This window comes from Protomyctophum parallelum (genome assembly GCF_964188405.1).
Source record: "Protomyctophum parallelum genome assembly, chromosome: 19".
In the NCBI taxonomy this organism is placed as follows: domain Eukaryota; kingdom Metazoa; phylum Chordata; class Actinopteri; order Myctophiformes; family Myctophidae; genus Protomyctophum; species Protomyctophum parallelum.
Window position 1 is genome coordinate 16,401,739 of NC_139717.1, and position 25,744 is coordinate 16,427,482.

Genomic DNA, 25,744 nt, shown 5'->3' on the forward strand with positions numbered 1-25,744 from the left:
GTAAAAGGTGACTTTCAAGGTTCACGGCTGTACTTTATTATTACAGTACGTCTTGTGTACATAAGAGGAACACTTATTTTTTGGTTTGGCTTCCTTCAGACAATGCAGCAGCATAGTAGACAATAACAACAACAGCAAAATAAGATAATATCAAGAGAGTGCAAAAAAGAGCCAACAAAGAATAATATGTATATGCTTGTTTCTGAACTTCAACGTAACTTTAACTTTCAGGAGTTGTCATTTCTTGGCTTGCGCTGAAGAATGTACTGCATGCCCGCGATTGGCTACTGGTACATCCCATAGGTGGTGTCGATCCAATACAGGCAGGCACCCAATTGTCTAGTTCCAGTCCATAGCCTGGAGGATCGTTGTTTGGCCAACCAGTCAAACAATGTTGGATGATTTCAGGATTTGTGTCAGACAGACAGACAGACAGACAAATATAATGATGGGGGCTAAAAAATTATACCAGCTCCACAGCTGAGGTAATGATTATGCATGGACACGGCAGTGGTTTCAATCCAGTTCTTTAATTGACTACAGTGAAAATATATTTGCATTCCTATCTACTGCAAATAATCAGTCAGGCACAGTGTCAACAGCACATCGTTGCTGTCGGGAGGAAACCACCTAACTCCACCACCTCTCCCCCTCTCATGCAAGTAATTGACAATACATAAAGTCACAACACCAACTTTGACGACGTAGGATTGCTTTATCTTAGAAATATATATATATTTCTTCATTTCTTGATTTTTTTTCTTTTCTTTTTTTCATTTCCTGAAAAATGAACATTTTGGAGTTAGGTGGTTTCTTCCCGACATGCAACAGAAGCAAAGGAGTCTGACATTACTAAAAACCTGCCTTTGCACTCATTCATAGACTCACCATACATACAGACCATGCATCACTCATCTCGGCAAAGGAGAAAAATAGTGTGCCCTTGTGTGGCCCATGCCAGCTTAAGTGCATAGTGAAAAATGCCAGCTGAAGTTGCACCTGATCTCTACTGGTATGTTGGTAGCAGAGATACTACAGGGTGAGATATGTGGAGCTATTGTAGGCCTGCTACACACCATGAGACCGCAATCCCCTGAGCAACACAGATGTGTCAGGTTTCCATTATCTGATAATGGAAACGAACGAACGGAGGCAGGGAGGAGATGGATGAGTGAAGAGAGGGGACGGGTGGGGAAGCTTGGCACAAACATAGGAAGCTTATATACAGTGTACAAGTGCAAGGGCGAGAGCCACCGCCGAGGGAGGAAAAAAAAGACACAGAGAGAAACTATAGGGTTACTGGGGGTGGTACAGCTGCATCCCCGTGTACCCCCAGCAAAGAGGTTGAACGTGAATGAATATTATTATTATTATTTTTAAGATATCTTTTTGCGGCTTACGCCTTTTATTGATTTTTTTTGAAGGGACAGACAGTAGGCTGACAGGAAACGGGAGAGAGATGGGGGGATGACATGCAGTAAAGGCCGTGTCGGGTCCGGGAGTCGAACCCGCGGCACACTGCGACTGGATTACCAGTCCGGTGCCCAGACCGTTACGCTACGGCCTGGGCACGTGAATGAATATTAACACTAAATAAGGCCCGGGACATCCTCTGGGGCAGGGGAATAACAGAAAATAGGCCTAATTTAGTTTTATTTATTTATTTTATTTATTTTTTTACAGCAAATGCAATTAGTGTTAGGAAGGCCTGCCGTGTGCAAATATTATGGTTATGTTGGTTTAGGCTGTGTGATGGCTGGGTGGTATCGCCCCGCACGGCCGCACCACCTGCTCAACACTACTTCTTGAGTAGTACACGTCTCCATCCCCTGGACTCAGTGTAGCGACTGTAGCCTATGATGCAGTCGAGCAGCCTAGCATGAAATGCAGTCATGCAGTGTAGTCTGTAATGCAGTCATGCAGTGTAGCCTGTAATGCAGTCATGCAGTGTAGCCTGTAATGCAGTCATGCAGTGTAGTCTGTAATGCAGTCATGCAGTGTAGCCTGTAATGCAGTCATGCAGTGTAGTCTGTAATGCAGTCATGCAGTGTAGCCTGTAATGCAGTCATGCAGTGTAGTCTGTAATGCAGTCATGCAGTGTAGCCTGTAATGCAGTCATGCAGTGTAGCCTGTAATGCAGTCATGCAGTGTAGTCTGTAATGCAGTCATGCAGTGTAGCCTGTAATGCAGTCATGCAGTGTAGTCTGTAATGCAGTCATGCAGTGTAGCCTGTAATGTAGTCATGCAGTGTAGTCTGTAATGCAGACATGCAGTGTAGCCTGTAATGTAGTCATGCAGTGTAGTCTGTAATGCAGACATGCAGTGTAGTTTGTAATGCAGTCATGCAGTGTAGCCTGTAATGCAGTCATGCAGTGTAGTCTGTAATGCAGACATGCAGTGTAGTCTGTAATGCAGACATGCAGTGTAGCCTGTAATGTAGTCATGCAGTGTAGTCTGTAATGCAGACATGCAGTGTAGCCTGTAATGCAGTCATGCAGTGTAGCCTGTAATGCAGTCATGCAGTGTAGCCTGTAATGCAGTCATGCAGTGTAGCCTATAATGCAGACATGCAGTGTAGTCTGTAATTTCAGACATGCAGTGTAGTCTGTAATGCCGTAGCAAACAGGACGGAAGACACCCAGTGGGCTTCACACAATGAGTATAAAGCTCATATGACGATGATGTATACTACGTGATATGAATTCACAGCTGCAAACAGCTGCGTGTTCTGTGATCCAAAATGCACTACAGTCTTAGCCATGTCTGCTTCGTCTGCAAAACATTACTTTTCTTTGTATCTGTCTATGTAAATAACATTTTATAGCTCTTTCTTAGTACTTCGTCTTTATGCTCTCGCCTCGTGTGAATAAACTGAACCCGCCGGCACATTAGAATTTATGATATTCCGAGGCACTCAAAAATCTCGGGGACACAACTTGGTGCGCGCAGTGCACCCATAACCAAGTTAGACATAACATCCTCCAGCTAGGGAAAACATAACACTAAGAAGTCTGTGGCACATTTGTCGTAGGGCGCCATTGAAATGATTTGTGCTGGACAAAGACAGTGAGTTCAGCAAAATGTCCACGGCTTGTTCAGTTTATCAAGACCGTCACGCGCATATCAAGAAGGCCTCCAAAGAGCAAGCTTTGTCTCCGACATAATTACGCTATGTTTCATGGGAAAGGACTATGGATGGAGTGCGGGCAGCAAATGAATGCTGCGCACGTGGTCCACATCAACCTCGGGAACAAAGAATGCCGAGCAGACAGCGTTGCGCTCAACCTACATAAAGCTGAAGAGTGTACCGTAGGGCGGCTAAGCCCCTGGTGTACCATTGTATTCAAGCTTAACAAAAAGCAACACAATGCGTCGCGCCAAAGCTGAACTTTTCCCGAGGTGAGCCATGAATGAATGGTGCTACTGTAAGATGCAAAAACTCTCCGGGAACTCAAAACCTTTTCTCAAAGTATTTGCGGAATCTTCGCATCTCTGAAAACATTCCAATACCATGTCGCCAGGAATAATTACAGTAGGTAAGGCTCTCTTTTTCTCACAACACACCCAGACATTCTCTTTCTTTTCTCCTTCTACTTATCCCACCTCCCTCCCCTCTCTCACTCCAAAAAATACTTTTCTTCCCGTCTTTGACACCCGTGATGGATGTTTCCCTCCTCTTGTCGTGATGTGCTGCAGCGGGTGCACGCGGACACACATGCAGCACGGCGCGGGCTCTCCCTCAAACACAGAGAGGGTTTAAGTTATCCGTCATTCTCATTCTTTCATGGAGACGGTTGTCAGGGTGGGAAAGCTGAGTCAGCCAGTTAACAATAAGATCCATGGAAAGAGAGACACGGGGAAGGCGGATTTGACACAGCCCCATAGCTTAACGTGCATCAGTAGAACTTGTTAGAAAGCCTCAGGAAACCACACACACACACACACACACACACACACACACACACACACACACACACACACACACACACACACACACACACACACACACGCAGACTTTTACAGAGAGGGATGTTTAGTGGGGGAAGTCAGAAAGTCGGTGGTGCTGTGTGTGTCTGTGAGGAGGATGAAGCCGTTCCTTCACACATTGAATGACCAATTAAACAGGACCCAACACAGCAGGACGCTACAGCAGGCATGCAGAGAAAAAACCCTGGGGACGAGAGAGAGAGAGAGAGAGAGAGAGAGAGAGAGAGCAGGGACGTGCAGAGAATGATAGAGGCAGAGTCTGAAATTCCTTAAAATGAAACTTTTGGGTAAAAATAGCAAAAATATAAATATTTTCAGGCCGCGACCCCGGAGATGACGTACGACATGGATTTCTCCACACACAAGACACATTCTTTCAACGTAAAAAGAAATGCTGCGTTCAAGTTCAGGAGAGTTCGGAAAAAGGGGAGAGAGAGAGAGAGAGGGGGAGAAAGAGAGAACGCGCAAATGGGGACTACTGTCGTGATCAGGTCAGCTCTCTGCTTAACGCCGATTCCCTAAAGGAGAGTATAGCTGAAACACTGGAGGGAGAGAAACATGAAGAGGAGGAATAGGGTGGTGGTGGTGAAGAGATGGGGCAGGAGGGGTTATGTATAAGTAAAGGGTGGTGGTGGTGAAGAGATGGGGCATGAGGGGTTATGTATAAGGAAAGGGTGGTGGTGGTGAAGAGATGGGGCAGGAGGGGTTATGTATAAGGAAAGGGTGGTGGTGGTGAAGAGATGGGGCAGGAGGGGTTATGTAAGGAAAGGGTGGTGGTGAGGGGAAGACACTAATGAAAGCATGAAACCTGCATTAACAGTGATGGATGGTAGAGCTATCCGTTGGGCAGAGAGGCAGCCAGCGGTGCTCGGTGAGGGTGAAGGGAGGACACGCCTGAGGGGAGCTTTTATAGCCAACTGGGAAGCAGGACTTCAGTCAAATGGCCCCGATGCGTAGTTAATTTACATATCTCGCATGTACGCACGCACGCATGCACGCACACGCGCACGCACATGCACACACTGACCCCCTCCACTGAGGCTGAATAGCACTGTATGGCAGGGCTGGGTCACAAAGGACAGAGATAGACAGTGAACAGGATAGAGTGTCAAAGTGAGACAGGACAAGGTAAAGGGAAGCGCTACAAGTGGAAGGAAACAATGAGCAAAAATCCTTTCACCACTCCCCTGTGATGAGACCTTTTAAAGCTTGTGAAGGATTTTCAAAAGACTGTTTTCTTTTTCTTCTTTCTTAGGGAAGGGGGGGAGGGGGGGGGGGGGGCTTATCTTTCCGCTGTGATGGTTAACACAAATAAATTCAGTTCAGAGCTTCAACTGAAAGCAAGGCTGGCTGAGCACAAAAAGGTAACACTGTACACGATTAGACAACAAAGGATGAAGGCAGATAAATTAGATTTGCATGAGAGAGGAGAGAGAGAGAGAGAGAGAGAGAGAGAGAGAGAGAGAGAGAGAGAGAGATGGCTAGGCTCCTTTAGTGACTGGCTGCCACCGGCATTGATGGTGGCTTTTGGCTTTGGCCGACAGTGAAAGAAAACAGACTGCATTCTCTTTCTAATCATGGCTTCTCTCTCTGTCTCTTTCTCTCTCTCTCTCTCTCTCTCTCTCTCTCTCTCTCTCTCAGATGAACAAAAAAAGACACGTGGGCATGCACAGACAAACACAAAGACACATCTGAGCACACACAGTCATGCATTGGTCCAGTTAGTCAGAAGGCACCCATGCCAACACAAAGCCAAAAATAATACAGGCATTTAATTGCCGAGCAGAAGAAACCGCCCAAACCGTTGGATGCCAGGATCCTTCAAGCCTCTGGCTACGGCCCGCCAATTTGCAAAATGGCTTTTGAACCATGTGAAACATTGGCAACACTGACATGCTCACAATGGTGTCGCCAGGTTGGATGCAGCGCAGCGATAGTTCGTTAACGACATGCAGGAGCTACTTCTAATTACGGTTTGATTTCAAAGACGGAAAAAGCGCCTGGACGAGAGATGCACGAGAACGGGCTTACGAGTGGAGTCAGCCTCGTATTTTCGCTATAACCAATAAGAGGGCAGAAGAGGGGTGTCACTCCAAATGTGGTGACGTCAGTGTTCTCTGCTGTGTGGAGTTGGGAGCAGTGGGGGGGAGGTTGGTGAACCAATAGGAAGTCTCCGGGAGATGGTCCGGCCGCCCCTTCCATTCATTCGCTAATAGTTACTGTATATACTCCCACTAAATCAGTCTGTCTACTTCTCATTCGCTTCAAGCTAACTCACACACGCCCACAGTACGTCAGGCGGTCCATTTAAGCCAGGGGTGACTGACTGACCACACTTTTTGGACTTGAGACAAGAGCTATGTACTTTCAAAATGACCAGCTCAACAAGATCTACCCACCAAAACAATTATTGCTGAAAATAGTACTTGAAATGTACACATTTTCAGAAAATGTACTGAAAAGCAGCGCTGGTGATATAAGACAAACGCACTTGGAATGGGAAATAGAGGGTGGAAAAAAATGAAACCGGTAGATGTTTTCTTAAATGTTACGCAGTCACTCTTCTGCGTTCACTTTGCATTTGAGCTGAGACAGTAGTTGTTCAGATGTCGCCGTTCAAATTCCCTCCACCTCCCTGGCCTCCTCCCTGTATAGCATTTAGTGTGTAATAATGGGTGATTTGCATGTACAGTACACGTGTGTCGAGTAAGAACCAAGTAGAATTGCTACTGACTTTCTAGTAGACAGAAAATAAACTCTGGTGGGATGGCGTTAAAGAATTAGACGCAACTCTTACAAGCAGAGAGTAAAAAAGCCTGACGCTCTGAATGAGAGGTTTGCAAAAGGACAAAAGGGAAGGACTATTAATTCCTGACGCATGTGATGTTTAATGTTACTCTAAGGCCTGGCACGGCTCCAGATGGCCAGCGTGCTTCACTGCAACGATTTGATTTGGTCGGAGAAGAGGTTTAAGACAAGGATCAACTTAACGTTTAGGAAGGTTGTCACTGGATGCTTGAGGGCGGCGGGTCATAGAGCTAAGTTGGACGAATTAGTGTTCGGACAATAACATGGCTCTTTTCACCTGGGTGTCCAAATGTTACTCCTCTCATTGGAATTACACTCAGATTATACGTTATCTGCCAATAAGGACAGCATTCAATCAATCAATCAATCAACTTTATTTGTTCAGACTCAGGGTCCAATAACATAAAACAGTACATACAGAGAAGAAACACCCCTAACCCATAAAAACATCATTTTTACAATAAACATTCATACCAGTGCTTCCAGAAAGCAGACCGGTACCTGGTGCTACTGAGGCTGGGGTTACATAGCAGCATAATTATGCAGTTTCTAGACTCATTGAGCCGACACATAAATTTATACATCAAGTGTCTCAGTAATGCATGAAAGGTGTAAACTCCCACACTACAGAATAACTCACTTGCACTGCTCCACCTTGGTTTGTTCAATAATATACGCATGCAGTCATTATAGGCAACCTGCAGTTTATACAAACTTGCTTTCTTAAATTTCACCCACAAGGGGGCGGTATAGAGGGGAGTACAGTATGCTCTAAAAAGATTAACTTTAACCTCAGGTGAACATGAGCGGAATTTCCTCCCCAGCATGTTTGCCTGAGCATACAGTATACGGCGCTGCCTATACAGATCCTCATCATCAGACAGTTGGTCAGTTATCACATGTCCCAGATACTTGGCTTTACTGCAAATGGATAACACCTGATCAGATAAATAAAAGGAGGGAAAGGAGAGGTCTTTATCCCCTTTCGTCCTGCAGAACATTACTACGCTCTTTTTGGCATTATATTTAATATCATACGCTACCCCATATTCGGAGCATACATTTAGCAGCTGTTGAAAGCCAGCACTACTGGGAGAGAGTATTGCCAAGTCATCAGCGTACATCAGATTGTTTACCAGAGAGTTTCCAATCATACACCCTGTGTTACAGTTATTCAGCTGAACAGAGAGGTCATTCATGTAAAGATTAAATAGGGCTGGGGAGAGTAACCCCCCCTGCCGGACCCCATTACCTACAGTAAACGGAGCCGAGACCCCACTTCCCCATCTAACCTGCATGCTCTGGTTAGCATACCAGTATGCCAGGATTCTTATGATGCTGTCAGGCACCCCCCTTTCCTTCAGTTTTAGGAACAGCTTCCGATGACAGACCCTGTCAAAGGCACGGGAAGCATCAATAAAACCAACTATAACAGAAGAATTATGGCTTTTGTAGTTATCGACCACTTCCTTTAAGGCATAAATGCAGAGGTCAGTACCATGTTTAGCCTTAAACCCAAACTGATTGTCAGTGGTATTAAAAAAGGAGCCTAAACGAGCTAATAGGATCCTTTCAAGGACCTTGGACAATACACTGGCAAGAGCAATAGGCCTATAATTATCCAAGCTCCCCACTTTTCCTGCCTTGTCCTTGATAACTGGTACCAGAGTGACAGACAACATAGTGTGGGGCAGTAATCCATGTGTCATGAGACCAGTGAGACATATGGCTAGTAGAACCGCAACCTTAGGGCTGGCATGTTTAAGATGCTCTGCAGTGATTTGATCTGAGCCGCTAGCTTTGTTGTCAGATAGCTGCGTTATAGCTTGGAGAACCTCATTGGCTGTGACACCAACAGCGTCACTGTCATGCATAATTCCCACTTCATAGGGGTCACTCTTAACGCAGTTGAATATATCAGAGTAGTGCTGCCTCCACACCTCTGCGATATTGTCCACACCAGAGACACCCTCCATGCTGCATGGCAAAGGAGTGTTATTTCTGTTCAGAGCTCTCACCTCCTTCCAGAACCCTGTAGCATTATGGTCAAGGAGCTTTTCAGCCATAGAGTCCGCTCTCATCGTCGCTTCCTGCTTGCCAACGAAGCGTATTGCATATTTATACCTGGCATTAGTTTGCTTTTTATGGTCCAGGAGAGGTCCCTGTCTGGGCCGACCTGCTAGTACCCAAGCCTTATAGGCCCTCTTTGCCTCTGCATGATGTGCAGCCACATGCTTATTCCAGCCAGGCTTAATATTTTTATTCTTATTATGAAAAGAAAAAAAGCGTCTACTAGCCTCATACATAGCCCCCACAATAGATTCATACAGGGTACAAAGGTCCTCGTTGTGAGAATTTATATTACAATTGACATTAGCACATAAAATTGCATCATAGGGCAAAACTACATCGCTCAGCGCAACATCAGTTCTCTCATAATAAGCCAAGAGATCATCATTAGTGAGTTTAGACCAATCTATCTTCCCCTTACTGATGCTATCTACATCTTGGGACAACTCAGGGAGACTGTCCACATCAAGCACTAATATCACAGGCACATGGTCTGCCATAGATGCCTCATAGTCAATCTGCATAGATTGTATAATAGAGTGAGCATCAGCATTGTTTTGTTTTTAACACTTTTAAGGCTTAAATACGATGTGTAATACAGCAGATGGCTGAAAAAAGTGACTTTATATTAATGCACACATGCCGAAAATTGCTCTTATTTGCGCCGCCCTCGTTGAAAACAATGTATTTCAAACTCCAGCTTGTCCCTCTCCAGGCTGCATGAACAGCGCTCAAGCGCTCGGTTTCTGCCCCCTCAATATCGCAACTCACTGCCTTTATTTTGATATGTTTTGAACGTGTAGCGCACCTACGGTACAATCCTATCCGTTTCTTCCTCGATCTCAAAATGACATCCATGGGTACCTACAGGTATCTATGTTAGACACACCCACAGACACACCCCCAGATTCTCAGCCACACCCACAGGTTTATTGTGGAGTGTGGAGTAGCTATTCAACCACCAGGTGGCGTCGGCCCATGATGAGCAGAGCTATTAAGTCTTAATAGCAGGGACCCCCTTAGCTGAGAAAGATGAAGCAGGGACCCCCTTAGCTGAGATAGAGATGAAGCAGGGACCCCCTTAGCTGAGAAAGATGAAGCAGGGACCCCCTTAGCTGAGAGAGATGAAGCAGGGACCCCCTTAGCTGAGATAGAGATGAAGCAGGGACCCCCTTAGCTGAGAGAGATGAAGCAGGGACCCCCCTTAGCTGAGAGAGAGATGAAGCAGGGACCCCCCTTAGCTGAGAGAGAGATGAAGCAGGGACCCCCTTAGCTGAGAGAGATGAAGCAGGGACCCCCTTAGCTGAGAGAGATGAAGCAGGGACCCCCTTAGCTGAGAGAGAGATGAAGCAGGGACCCCCCTTAGCTGAGAGAGAGATGAAGCAGGGACCCCCTTAGCTGAGAGAGATGAAGCAGGGACCCCCCTTAGCTGAGAGAGATATGAAGCAGGGACCCCCTTAGCTGAGAGAGATGAAGCAGGGACCCCCTTAGCTGATAGAGATATGAAGCAGGGGCCCCTTAGCTGAGAGAGAGATGAAGCAGGGACCCCCTTAGCTGAAAGAGAGATGAAGCAGGGACCCCCTTAGCTGAGAGAGATGAAGCAGGGACCCCCTTAGCTGAGAGAGAGATGAAGCAGGGACCCCCTTAGCTGAGAGAGAGATGAAGCAGGGACCCCTTAGCTGAGAGAGAGATGAAGCAGGGACCCCCTTAGCTGAGAGAGATGAAGCAGGGACCCCCTTAGCTGAGAGAGATGAAGCAGGGACCCCCTTAGCTGAGAGAGAGATGAAGCAGGGACCCCCTTAGCTGAGAGAGAGATGAAGCAGGGACCCCCTTAGCTGAGAGAGATGAAGCAGGGACCCCCTTAGCTGAGAGAGAGATGAAGCAGGGACCCCTTAGCTGAGAGAGAGATGAAGCAGGGACCCCCCTTAGCTGAGAGAGATATGAAGCAGGGACCCCCTTAGCAGAGAGATGAAGCTACCCCCTTAGTGCACCACCAGTGGTCCTTGAGGGGGTTCCAGGTGGTCCGGGGACCACCAGTGGTCCTTGAGGGGGTTCCAGGTGGTCCGGGGACCACCAGTGGTCCTTGAGGGGGTTCCAGGTGGTCCGGGGACCACCAGTGGCCCTCGAGGGGGTTCCAGGTGGTCCGGGGACCACCAGTGGTCCTCGAGGGGGTTCCAGGTGGTCCGGGGACCACCAGTGGTCCTTGGGGGGGTTCCAGGTGGTCCGGGGACCACCAGTGGCCCTCGAGGGGGTTCCAGGTGGTCCGGGGACCACCAGTGGTCCTTGGGGGGGTTCCAGGTGGTCCGGGGACCACCAGTGGTCCTTGGGGGGGTTCCAGGTGGTCCGGGGACCACCAGTGGCCCTCGAGGGGGTTCCAGGTGGTCCTGGGACCACCAGTGGTCCTTGGGGGGGGGTTCCAGGTGGTCCGGGGACCACCAGTGGTCCTTGGGGGGGTTCCAGGTGGTCTGGGGACCACCAGTGGTCCTTGGGGGGATTCCAGGTGGTCCCCATATGCAGCCTAAATGATGGAGCGTTGGTAACCAAATGGTTACCAACTGTCATCTGGGGCAATATTACTTAAGAGTAATATGTTTACTTTACTTATTACTCATTAGAAATAGTAATACTATGACATTACTTATTACTTGGAATCAAGAGTAATATAGTTACATATTACTTTATATTACTTTTCAACCGGGCCCCTTCCACCCACTAAATAAGCCAGCTCTTTTTACAACTGAATCCAATTCATTGGAATAATCAGCCAAACTGTATAATTACAGCATGTAAAACAAAATATTCAACAAAGAACCTTTTTTGCATGGTGGGGAACATAGAACCTGGGGAACATAGGTACGCTCCCAACAAGAATTGAACTGGCACAATATATCTTGTAAATTTTTTTGAGAGGACCCCCTGTTCTGAGGACCCCCAAAGTAATCATATTTGAACTGGGGATCCCCCACCCAGACAAGCAACAGAATGGTTCCACAGATAAATATTGTGAAAATAGCCAATCTACAAGCTCGTTGTGAACTTGTAGATCGGCTATTTTCACCAGTTTGACCAGTTTTTATAGCATGGTTTGCTGATTACTTTTGATGCAGTAATGGTATTTTTTCTTTTAGAGCCTTTGAGGCATTATAAAAGTCTTAAAAGTCCTTAAATTGACACTTCACTGTCATCTGGGGTCCCACAGGTTGAGAACGATATGATAGGATCTCCAGCTTCAAGTGTCTCTTTAGACATGCTAATAAGCTGGTCAGGCTACTACTTTGCCTCAACCCCCGAATCCAACTAACACCTCCACACTTGAAAGGCTGGAAGGGCTTAGAGAGTTGCAGAACCACGTTACAAAATGCCATGCAGGTCGCATATGACCACACGTGTGTTGCCTGGCATGTACAGTATGATAAAGTGAGGGCACAAATCACTGAAGGGCTGAGCCATGCAGATCAAATTGCACTAACTAGTATTCACACTTTCGCTCTTATAGTCTTACCTGTTCAAACAATGTGAACATTCTACAAAGTAGAAGAATTTGTAACAGCCAAAAAACGTAATTGTTTGGTTGAACTTTGTATTTACTATTTGTCTCTTTTTTTTCTTTTACTTACTTAGAGCTTAACAAGAATGTTACAAGTCATCTCATCTTAAAGAAACATTTAAAAAATGTTAGGGCATAAAACCCAAAGTTGTTAAACCTTTTATTATTCTCATTTTGATTTGTTATTTATAGAAAATAAAAGTAACTTATTGGGAAACAAGTGTTTTTCTTTACAAACCAAGATATTGGCCTAAATTATAATTATATAGCCCTCAATGCTGAAAAAGGAGGTTTTAAAAAAAATAGATTGATAGTAAGGGTCTGTCTGCCTGCCTGCCAAATTACAATATTTGCCTCTGAGATGTGGAGTAGAAGTAAAAGTATTGGAAATCGGTAATACTTTAGGCTCTTTGGATGCAAGAGAATATAGAGTATTTTAATTCGTATTTAATGATGTTAAATACGAATTTAATTTAATACTTGCCAGGGAACTTCAGTTTACTGGCAAGACAGTTCATATTACCCCACCCCCCACGGCGCATTCAACACCTTTAGCTGTGTCCCAAACAATGGTGCCAGGGTGCCAACTGTGCTCTCCTCGCAAGACTGTGTTCACTGAGTCTATATTGAGTTAAAGTTTTCCTTAGTTTTGGGTCAGTTACTGTGCTCAAGTATTCTACTAATGTGTATTCCCTGTTTAGAGCTAAATAGCATTCCATTTTGCTCTGGTTTTGAGTAGATCTGTTCCAGTGTGTGAGATAGCTTTCTTTTTGTTTTCTTATGATTTGGTGTAGCAAATTCAGATTTAAGCTCAGTCTTTGAACAATCTGTTCTGAGGACCCCAAATGCCAAATGCCATCTGAATTAGTTAAAAGCAGGCTCTGTACCCAAACATGCCTGTATTTAGCATGTCCTGGTTTGTGCTGATTAAAAATGCTAGTCTGTTGCAATCTTTTAGTAGTATTTGACTCTCTCTCCCCAGTGTCTAGCCAAACAGGTTATGTTAATTGTATACAGTAGTGAGCATACAGAGAGAGAGAGAGAGAGAGAGAGAGAGTGGGGGGGGGGGTTCCACGGGGGGTTCCACCCTCAGTATATTCCTCTGCTTAACCCCAAAGCAGTTTTCCAAATGAATGTCATTGAACAATAATCAAACAAGACAAAACAAAACAAAGGAATGTGTCCATTATGTCACTTCAATGTTGTCTTCTTCTTAAAATAATGACCTCAGGATACATCACTGAGGATACGTCCCAGGTGCATCCATGCAATGTTTTTTTAGTTATGCCTAAGTGATTTTTTTTAGGGTTTTCAGGAAGAAAAAAAAACTGATAGGCCTATTTTTTTTAAATAGGATTAAACCTTAGACTTGTTTTATTATTCTTAAACAGATACAGGCTTTGAGAAAGCATATTCAAAGAGCCTAGTGACAGTCAGGGGTAAATATAAACTGTTACAGACTTACTCCTGATTTTCAGTCAGGGTGGTGGTCCCCAGGTTGATTCTCAGTCAGGGTGGTGGTCCCCAGGTTAATTTTCAGTCAGGGTGGTGGTCCCCAGGTTGATTTTCAGTCAGGGTGGTGGTCCCCAGGTTGATTCTCAGTCAGGGTGGTGGTCCCCAGGTTAAGTTTCAGTCAGGGTGGTGGTCCCCAGGTTGATTCTCAGTCAGGGTGGTGGTCCCCAGGTTGATTCTCAGTCAGGGTGGTGGTCCCCAGGTTGATTTTCAGTCAGGGTGGTGGTCCCCAGGTTGATTCTCAGTCAGGGTGGTGGTCCCCAGGTTAAGTTTCAGTCAGGGTGGTGGTCCCCAGGTTGATTCTCAGTCAGGGTGGTGGTCCCCAGGTTGATTCTCAGTCAGGGTGGTGGTCCCCAGGTTGATTTTCAGTCAGGGTGGTGGTCCCCAGGTTGATTCTCAGTCAGGGTGGTGGTCCCCAGGTTAAGTTTCAGTCAGGGTGGTGGTCCCCAGGTTGATTCTCAGTCAGGGTGGTGGTCCCCAGGTTAATTGTCAGTCAGGGTGGTGGTCCCCAGGTTGATTCTCAGTCAGGGTGGTGGTCCCCAGGTTGATTCTCAGTCAGGGTGGTGGTCCCCAGGTTGATTCTCAGTCAGGGTGGTGGTCCCCAGGTTAATTTTCAGTCAGGGTGGTGGTCCCCAGGTTGATTTTCAGTCAGGGTGGTGGTCCCCAGGTTGATTCTCAGTCAGGGTGGTGGTCCCCAGGTTAAGTTTCAGTCAGGGTGGTGGTCCCCAGGTTGATTCTCAGTCAGGGTGGTGGTCCCCAGGTTGATTCTCAGTCAGGGTGGTGGTCCCCAGGTTAAGTTTCAGTCAGGGTGGTGGTCCCCAGGTTGATTCTCAGTCAGGGTGGTGGTCCCCAGGTTGATTCTCAGTCAGGGTGGTGGTCCCCAGGTTGATTTTCAGTCAGGGTGGTGGTCCCCAGGTTGATTCTCAGTCAGGGTGGTGGTCCCCAGGTTAATTTTCAGTCAGGGTGGTGGTCCCCAGGTTGATTTTCAGTCAGGGTGGTGGTCCCCAGGTTGATTCTCAGTCAGGGTGGTGGTCCCCAGGTTAATTGTCAGTCAGGGTGGTGGTCCCCAGGTTGATTCTCAGTCAGGGTGGTGGTCCCCAGGTTAAGTTTCAGTCAGGGTGGTGGTCCCTGGTTCATAATCAGTTGAAAACCCCTGGATTAAACCTTAGACTTGTTTTATTACTCTTAAACAGATACAGGCTTTGAGAAAGCATATTCAAAGAGCCTAGTGACAGTCAGGGGTAAATATAAACTGTTACTGACTTACTCCTGATGACATCACAAAACCATTGAAAAGATCCTATTTTGGCATGCATGGTAAACCTATTAATTTAAGTTTTTATATTTAAATGATATTAAGAAAGTCACTCACCATTCCACAGTGGTGGAAAGTAAGTGCATTTACTTAAGTACTGTACAATTTTGAGGCATTTGTACTTTACTTTAGTATTCATGAATTCCAATACTTTTACTTCTACTCCACTACATCTCAGAGGCAAATATTGTTGCTCTGGCCTCTGTCCTACTGTCCTACTGCCACCTACTGTCCGTTTATTATATTACACAGTGGGTGAAAAAAACACACCCCTTAAGACTAAACCACACCCATCAGAGGTGTGGCTTCCAGAGGTACCCAGGTTCTTTTAAAAACCTATAGGTACCTCTAGGTACTGGCCTGGTACAGACGAAGGGGACAGTACTGTATAGTCAGAGCGCGGTGGTTATATGAAGAGTAATTTATTGTCATGATTTGTCAGGAGCTGTTTTGAATTGTCCGAAGTTTAAAGGTCTTTAAATAAATACTTTCTGAAACGTCTATGGAAATTCTCTCCCGGTGCCCTCGTCGTTCTGAAAGGGGTATAAAGATGGTCTCTCTCTCTCTGTGTTCTAAAGACTGAGACTGAGACATTGTTTCCCATTAAACCTTTTGATTTGCATTTGAAGACAGCGTGCGGGAGTTTCTTCTCTTTCAGTGCATTGGGCCCTTGTTTGGTGGTGTTCTCCTTGTTTTTGTAGATGTGCAAGAGACTAAATTAAATAAATAAATAAATAAAATAAAATAAAAAAGACTATTTATATTTACGATATTTAAAGGAACTAATTTAAAAAGATTTTGGCTGTTCATTTCTGAATGAAGCACACACACACACACACACACACACACACACACACACACACACACACACACACACACTATTGTACCATTCACCAGTTCTCAGCATAATTATTTTGGGACGGATAGTTTTAGAGGCCATTTATGCTCATTCATCAGCGGAAAAGGCATTTAATACACAGGGAAATGTAATCGCAAACCCCAAACCACCGCATTTAATTAGAAAATGGCACGCTAAACAGAAAATCCTGTTTAAACATTTTGTTTAATAATCCAGACAGAGGCCTTGTGCTGATTATAACAAGTGTTGCAGGGGCTAATTAAAGAACTGTAGTTGTCAACACTTTACATTAAAACACGCCGTCTGAAAACGGATGGAAGGTGGGCATTCATGAGGATCATGAAAACATCTCTCGCCTAGAGGATTACAAAACAACCTTCAACATTACTGCTAAGGTCTCCTCTGTGAAGGGGAGGTGACAAACGGACATATTGAGCCTACGACACAGAATGGCAGGCCCCGGGCTCTAAAAAATCCAAAGGTATTCCAAATCCTTATGTAAAGGCATGAAAGCCCAAATATAATTCTTTAAAAAAAGAAAAAAATCACACCCGTGTGAAGTAAGTGATGCAACTCCGTGTGGGGGTCCCCGGGGGGGGGGGGGGGGGGGGGGGGGGGCAGGCAGGCAGGCACCCACACACATACTCACTTAAGGAAGTGGTTTGCACCACTTAAAAAATAAAGAAAGATGCTCTGCGGCTAGTAGGGTAAATACTGTACATGGAACACATTTCCCCAGGGGAATAAATAAAGTACAACTTAATTAAGTAACCTACTCTGCTGTATCTACTTAGCGACAGAATACGCATGAAGAGTTGTTACTAAGTAAGTCAAATGAGATGCTAATATAATGAGCAATTAGAGTGAAAGGACAAGGAGCTGTAGTTCGATCTCCACAAGACTGCATCTGGTCACCACAGCTTTGCTCTTCTTCCCATTAGCCTTCACTGCTCCATCATCTTCCTCACCTCATTATTGCCCGGAAATATGTGTTTGTGTCGTGACTTGTGTGTGTGTGTGTGTGTGTGTGTGTGTGTGTGTGTGTCGGTGTTGCTCAGGAGCTAGATAATGGCTTTTCCTCTCAAGTGAGCACAAAATGAGCTGTAGCCCAGACAGAGAGAGAGAGAGCCAGGTGGAGTAGGGATAATGTCTCCTCTCCCTGCATTACTTAAGAGTGGAGAGAAACAGATCTATCTGTGTCCTGCACAATGACTGTCTATGTCGTTCCACTCTCAGTCTCATCTACTGACCATAATTCACACAGCAGTCATTTTAAGTCAACCATTCAGACCCCGAGTCTCCCCCCCGACTATGTTAACGTGAGAGTAAAATGGCCACTGTGTTAATAGCCCACAGTGTGTATTTCTGCATTGGTTTATGGGCCAGAGATGGGTGGTCAGATCTGGCAAGCATCTGTGTGTTCGAGCTACCAATTAAGGTGAGAAAAACACCAGTAGTCAAGTTTGGATTTTGAAGTTTGTAGACACAAATCTGCCAGTGTAAAGGCTAGTTTATGAGCACCAACAATAATTGTATAACCTCGCGTCACCAGGCTTTCCACCTCTGTGTTACTAAATTGCCGTGTGATCCGGTCGAGAACGGATGATATCGTTACGTCATGTTGTAGTCCTGGTTTTGTTGTCATCAGGCCGGAACCCTCAATCTGGAACTTCCTTACCCTCAAACCGGAAGAATAATATACCTTCCCAATAAAAAGCTAAAAATTGTATATTTTAATTTCACAAGTTAACCCAACACAGGTATGTTGATTGATCTAAATGCATGCCATGCCAAAAATCTTGTAAAAGTGATTCTTTAAAAAAGTTTCTTGTTGATGGTGTGTGCTGTGCAGCCATGATTTGACAGTTTGAGTCGTCAAACGGGTTTGCAAAAATATGCCCCAGCTTCCGACCATGGAATCTATAAAGGGCCATATTAAATACTTTTGTAGTAAATAAGTGGGTAATCCCAAATTCTGACTTAGTGTATAATCGAAGCAGTTTTCTTTGCCAGTTAGCATGTAGAAGTCTTCAATCGAATACTGTCGCTGTATTTAAAAAAACTGTTGGCTTAACGTTCACTGTTTCTTTCTTTTCATGTGGGATTAAATCACTCTCTTCTTGTGCATTCTACTTCCTGGACTGGGACTTTTTTTTAATTCAGTTAATATGATAGTGGAAATATGACATTGAAAGCTATTTTGGAACATTGTATTCTTCTCTCTTTCTCAGTCATACTGTCGCACATTATGATGGTTATATTATTATGGTTTTGTAGTTACTGCAATTTGTACAAGGCCTTTTCTCTAAAAACAAAACAAAATGAAACTCTGAAACTTTGTCACAAGACAAAACAGACACCAAAAGGAGTTACGTTTTTGTTATAACTCAATTTCGACCAAAAATGTAGTTACTGCACTCTGACTTTTGTAGGGCAGGGTAGCATGTGTGCGAATGTGTGTGTGTGTGTGTGTGTGTGTGTGTGTGTGTGTGTGTGTGTGTGTGTGTGTGTGTGTGTGTGATCTCTGAGGGTGTTTGATAGTAGAGAACTCATTCCTGTGATTAGGATCTCAGTTTGGGAAGGGAACAAGCATGACTTTTCCAACTGTTAACAGCTTGTCACAGAAACGCAGGCACGTCGTGCACCCATACAAAGAGAGGGAAAAATAAATAAGGAAGTTCAGCACTTCCTTGCTTTTCATCAGCTCTTCTCCTCACCCTTGACATTTTCGTCCTTTTAATGTTTGCCCTATGCTCATCACTTTCAGCCCTGGTCGTTATCAGCACTGAGGCCGAAAGGCTCTTTCTTTTCATTGTTGGCACTTTAATCCATTTCCGTCCCATGCTTCGCTCTTGATTCAACCATGTCAAATTGTCCTGCCTGTACCCTCCGTCTCCCTCTTCTGTCGCTCTAACTTGAATGATATCTCTCTCTCTCTCTCTCCATCTCTTCAGCTGTATCCATAGCTCCGCCACTGTTCATCTGTTCCCCATGGCTCTCAACTTTTATTTTGCGTCATAAACGCAGCATAAAAAAACACAAGCGTCTCTAAATCTGTGTGAATACGACATCTAGCATGAGATCACCATTTAATCCAGGGTGCGACACCATGCGTGACATCACGTCTTTATTGAAATGCATTACCGAACCCGGAATACAAAACAGATTAAGAACTGATGCGAGAGGATAGCCAAAGTAGCTATTATACAGATCATGTGTATTTATCCTCGAAAGTCTTGGCTTTCACGGAGAAACTCCCCAAGCTTAGAGAGATCTTGAAACGTAATACAGTTGAGTTAATCATATCTCTCCAGCTTCGCAAACTATTATCCACGGAATCCTATCATTATTGAGTGTGTCTCACTCGGATTGCACTGCGACACACATTTGTGGCGTTAAGCTCAAACCACACCAAAGGGTCGGGTCGGGACAACATGGTTTTTAAGGTAAACCACACCAATGCAACTCCTTGCAACTCAATGAGTTGCATTGTTGCATCTATCACACCCGTGTGAACTGAGTGGTGCAACTCCCCTCTCTCTCTCTCTCTCTCATTAGCAGGCAACAGTGCAGCACTGTCTCTCTCTCTCTGTTTCTGGCACAACAGCGCCCCTACTGGTACTCCTCATACTGGTGCTCGTTAACATCACATAGGTGAACCAACACATAGGTGAACACGGACATTGCTGTTCCTTGGAGTGGTTGCACCACTCAAAAACATTTAGTCCCACCCAGACCCTTTGGTGTGGTTTGGGCTTTAGACGTGGTACCCGCCGCAGACAGGACGAGCTTCTAGTAAGACGGCAACAGTCTCACCCTGTACAGTAAAATGTACGGGTAAAAGTTGCCATTTAGTATTTCTCCGTCTTTCCATGGATGTATATGTCAGTTAGTATAAATGAAATGCCATTTGTTTGTGGATATGGGTATTTCTATTCCATGCGGTGACTTACATGCTTCCTGTGGCTGAGCTGCTGTCGGTGGGCAGAGAACCGTTGGAGCGCTCCATCTGGGCCAACCTGGGAAACATGATGTCACTCATTAGACGACCGCAGAATGTCCACTGATCAATGACAAATTAAGCTGACACACACACACACACACACACACACACACACACACACACACACACACACACACACACACACACACACACACACACACACACACACACACACACACACACACACACACACACACACACACACACACACACACACACACACACACACACACACACACACACACACACACACACACACACATTAATTCTGTGTTGTCAACCAATCAAGAGAAACGACAGGCTGTCATTTGAGAGATGATAGGGTTTTTTGATGATGTTCAATTCATTGACCCGGGGATTGGAACACGACTAAAAGGACGTCATTATGGTGGATTATGGGGGCCAATCTACTCGGGCATTCACAGAAGCTGGTTACTACCAAATGACCAGGCACCACCCTGAAGATAGGCAATTATGTGCGTGCGTGTGTGTGTGTCTGTTAACGACTGCTAACAACAACCATGTGATCATTATTGTGTTTGCAGTATATTTTGCACAACAGGAACTCGTGCACTAGATGTGAGCCAGTGTGTGTGTGTGTGTGTGTGTGTGTGTGTAGGCCGGTGGGAGAACACAGTAGATTACTGGCCGTTGATCCAGACAAAGCAGCCGTGATAATTAGATTGGCTCTCCAGATCAAAGCGTGTATTTACTAGGGCTCCGTAATGGAGGCTTCGCCCGGCAGATTAAACCAAAAAGGAACACGACACGCATGTCGCCCCCCGCGGCTCAAATTAGACCACGGTGGGATATGAAGTGACATGAAAACAGTGTTTGTGAAATGGACGAAATGTCCGCTTTAAACGGCTGCCATTGAGAACTTGATTTTTAATGATGCCGCATTTAACTGCAATTGTTTTTAACAATTGCTTTGGTTCTGTTGTCATTTGGTGGCAGCAGCAGCAATCAGGTCCCTCAATGTAGATTTAAATAAAAGGCCACATGGAGTGTACAGTACATGTGTGCGTGTGTGTGTGTGTGTGTGTGTGTGTGTGTGCGCGCGTGTGTGCGTGTGTGCATGCGTGTGTACAAGCGTGTGTGAGACTATATGTTAAGAGTCTCTCCAGAGCGGTTAAAGATAAAGGATTAGGGTAAGAAAGAGCTAACTGGAGGTTAATGGTGTGTGACTGAAGCGAGGCTAGAGGCCAGAGAGGCCAGCACCCTGTCAGGAATGCATTAATGATGAAAGCTCTCTGCGTCCGGGTAATATACAGTAGTGGGGCTGCTATGAGGTCTCTATAAGCTATAAGACTTGCTAGCACTACATCATTCAGTATAATACACAAAAAAACAAGAAATATAAATGTTAAGGGGGAAAAGTGTCTGCATAACAACACAACGTAATACAAGAATTCTCTGCTCAAAAGCATTAGTATTTCGCCAGCATACGGTTTTGTTCAGGACAAAACGATCCACAAATCATTTTTCAAATAGCAGGTGTCTTTGTTTTCCTTCATTCGGGTCAATAACCCATTCTGGGTGGGAACCCCTTTTGGTGTTAGCATCATGTCATGCTTTAGCTATTGAAAAATAGCAGATGTGTTTCTATGTCAGCTCATACGAGCTGACATAGAAACATAGCTTTTTCAGAAAACTGTCAGGATGTAGAAGACATTTTTAGAATCTGATCTCAGGTCAAAATGGGATAATATCTTCATAATGAAACTCGGCCGCTCCCATTTTGAACGCGTCCACGACGAGGCCCCATGTGTTCTCATGTATACAGCGGTTATACTCGTGCCATCAAAGGAGGGACGGAGACGGAGGCGTTCGGTATATGATGGATGGTGACCGTACCTGCTGGCATACTGCTCTATCCTGGAATGGGTGTCGTCGTGAGAGAGCTGGGGTGACTGGGGGCGGGCAGCCTGGAAATGAACGGAGCAATGGAGATGGATGAGAGAGAGAGAGAGAGAGAGAGAGAGAGAGAGAGTGGACATGCGCTCGTGACCCAACACGCACTCAACCACGCACTCAACCACACACTCAACCACACACACACTCAACCACACACTCAACCACACACTCAACCACACACTCAACCACAGCACACACTCAACCACACACTCAACCACACACTCAACCACACACACACTCAACCACACACTCAACCACACACTCAACCACACACACACTCAACCACACTCAACCACACACTCAACCACACACTCAACCACACACTCAACCACGCACTCACACACACTCTCAACCACACACTCAACCACACACTCAACCACACACTCAACCACACTCAACCACACTCAACCACGCACTCAACCACGCACTCAACCACGCACTCAACCACACACTCAACCACGCACTCACACACACTCTCAACCACACACTCAACCACGCACTCAACCACACACTCAACCACACACTCAACCACACTCAACCACGCACTCAACCACGCACTCAACCACGCACTCAACCACACACTCAAACACGCACTCAACCACGCACTCAACCACACACTCAACCACACACACACTCAACCACACACTCAACCACACACACACTCAACCACACACTCAACCACACACTCAACCACACACACTCAACCACACACTCAACCACACACTCAACCACACACACACTCACCACACACTCAACCACACACTCAACCACACACACACTCAACCACACACTCAACCACACACTCAACCACACACTCAACCACACACTCAACCACGCACTCACACACACTCTCAACCACACACTCAACCACACACTCAACCACACTCAACCACGCACTCAACCACGCACTCAACCACGCACTCAACCACACACTCAACCACACTCACACACACACTCAACCACGCACTCACACACACTCTCAACCACACACTCAACCACACACTCAACCACGCACTCACACACACTCTCAACCACACACTCAACCACACACTCAACCACACTCACACACACACTCAACCACGCACTCACACACACTCTCAACCACACACTCAACCACGCACTCAACCACACACTCAACCACACACTCAACCACACTCACACACACACTCAACCACGCACTCACACACACTCTCAACCACACACTCAACCACGCACTCAACCACGCACTCAACCACGCACTCAACCACGCACTCAACCACGCACTCAACCACACACTCAACCACACACTCAACCACGCACTCAACCACACACTCAACCACACTCACACACACACTCAACCACGCACTCACACACACACTCAACCACACTCACACACACACACACACACACACACACACGCACAATAATCCCACAGGCAGCCCAATTAAAGAAAGAAAGAAAAAAAGAAGCAATCTAAGGGTACAGGTTGGATGATCCTACAGAGAGCGATCTATACGTATAGCGTAGTGGCTGGATGGTGGTTTCTGGTCAGCTGTTGTTTGGATGAGAGGTCAGACGACGCTGTCGCAGTGGGATGCTTGGGGGGGGGTTTGTTAGGAGGAGGAGGAGAGGTGCTGCTGTGAGGAGGCCGTGTGAGTGAGGTATGGATGGCGAGCGAGTGAGTGAGTGAGTGAGTGTCGGTCGGTCGACACTTTCCGTGGTGCTGTTGGAACGGCGGGGGCAGGCAACATGCAAAACACTACAGCGACCATATTCACACCACGTCGCGCTTCAAAGCACGACGTCCTGGAGGCCAAACGGTCGCCGTCGTGTGAATATGACGGTCTATCGATCGGCTTAGTGGGGGGGGGGGGGGGGGGTGTAGGAGAGTGAGTTTTGGTGCAGGAAAGGAGGAGGAGGTGGGGGGGGGATGGGGGGTTGATGGGTGTCGTCGATACTCACTCGTACTGCTCCGGACACATGCTGATGAGGGTGACGGGACTGTAAGAGAAACGGAAGTTGGGGGAGGAGGGATGGGGAGGAAAGGTATACCAGATCACATCTTTTAGGGTCACGTGGTTCTCAAACGTTTTAATGTCAAGGACCCCCCCCCCCCCCCCCCCCCCCAAATCGACATTAGGCCGAGGACCCCCCCTCACATGCATTATGCTACGGACCCTGATTTAATGGCATTTCTAATTCTGGGACCCCGATTTATTATTGTAAAATCACTGTTAATTTAACTCTGAGAGTGTACACATGGAACCTAACAGGTCCATTTGGCTCCACCCATAAGGGTCCATTTGGTTACTGGTCTATTTTAGCTACAGGCATCCCCTGGAGGTACCCCTAAAGGGGTCCCCGGGCCCCACTTTGAGAACCAATGTTTTAGGGTCACGTGGTCAACTCAAAGAGGCTTCACACCAACCGGTCAAACACACAGGAGGGAGGCACGGGGACATGGACAATGGGCCATCTTTGTCTGTCCCATCCCACACAGGAGGGAGGCACGGGGACATGGACAATGGGCCATCTTTGTCTGTCCCATCCCACACAGGAGGGAGGCACGGGGACATGGACAATGGGCCATCTGCGTCTGTCCCATCCCACACAGGAGGGAGGCACGGGGACATGGACAATGGGCCATCTGCGTCTGTCCCATCCCACACAGGAGGGAGGCACGGGGACATGGACAATGGGCCATCTGCGTCTGTCCCATTCCACACAGGAGGGAGGCACGGGGACATGGACAATGGGCCATCTTTGTCTGTCCCATCCCACACAGGAGGGAGGCACGGGGACATGGACAATGGGCCATCTGCGTCTGTCCCATCCCACACAGGAGGGAGGCACGGGGACATGGACAATGGGCCATCTTTGTCTGTCCCATCCCACACAGGAGGGAGGCACGGGGACATGGAACAGCAACGGAATGGCTGGACTCGACGCGGTCAGAGAGCAGGGCACATAAAAAACAACAATGCCACTGGAGGCTGTGCTGATGAGCGTCTGTGTCTCCGGAGGAAAACCTCGCTCAATTCCTGAAGAAGTATTGAGGTTGAGAATAAGCGTGTATGGATTGTGGATGCTACTGGAAAGCATTTCCCAGCACAGACTTTTATATTTTTTGCTGAATTAGACTGGCAACAACTCCAGCATATACCGAGTAAGCTGCAGTCTTTAAATAGGTCCTGCTGCCTGTTTTCCATTGCATCCCTGCGGGATGTCCCAAAATAGCCCATCACGATACAACTCACTTCCAGTATCCTTATCCATATTAATGAGATGTGCATGAAGACATATACATCTCTTTACCACTCATTAACCCATTCTGAACGGGAACCCATTTTGGTGTTAGCATCATGTCATGCTTCAGCTATTGAAAAATAGCAGATCTACAAGCTCATAGCGCGCTACGAGCTTGTAGGTCTGCTAATTTCTTTTAAATCGAAGAATTTTAGAATCTGATCTCAGGTCAGAATGGGTTAAGTTATTTCGACATAATCAATGACCCACTGAAATGCCAGAGGCATTGTGCCTTTGTAGTTTCCACACTGATTACTGGTAGTAACTGTGTGTGTTAAAAGGCGTGGAGAAAATTACAATTTGCATGTAAGCTTTAAAGAGTTCGGTGCAACGAATTAACAGATGGTAAAAATAGAACAGACGTCTTGTTGTTTTCCTTTGCGGAGGCGGATGGTGAGAGTGGATGACAGAAGAGGAACTGAGGACAAACGGAGGACAGCG

General features: G+C 46.2%; 1 protein-coding gene across 1 annotated transcript in view; it reads right to left on the minus strand.

Moving 5' to 3' along the window:
* Window positions 1-25,744, minus strand: part of utrn (utrophin) — a 285,060-nt gene that overhangs the window by 12,488 nt on the left and 246,828 nt on the right. Inside the window, 4 exon segments of the mRNA XM_083790820.1 lie at window positions 20,052-20,117; window positions 21,959-22,017; window positions 22,020-22,029; window positions 23,960-23,998. Of these exon segments, the coding sequence (XP_083646946.1) occupies window positions 20,052-20,117; window positions 21,959-22,017; window positions 22,020-22,029; window positions 23,960-23,998 (174 nt within the window).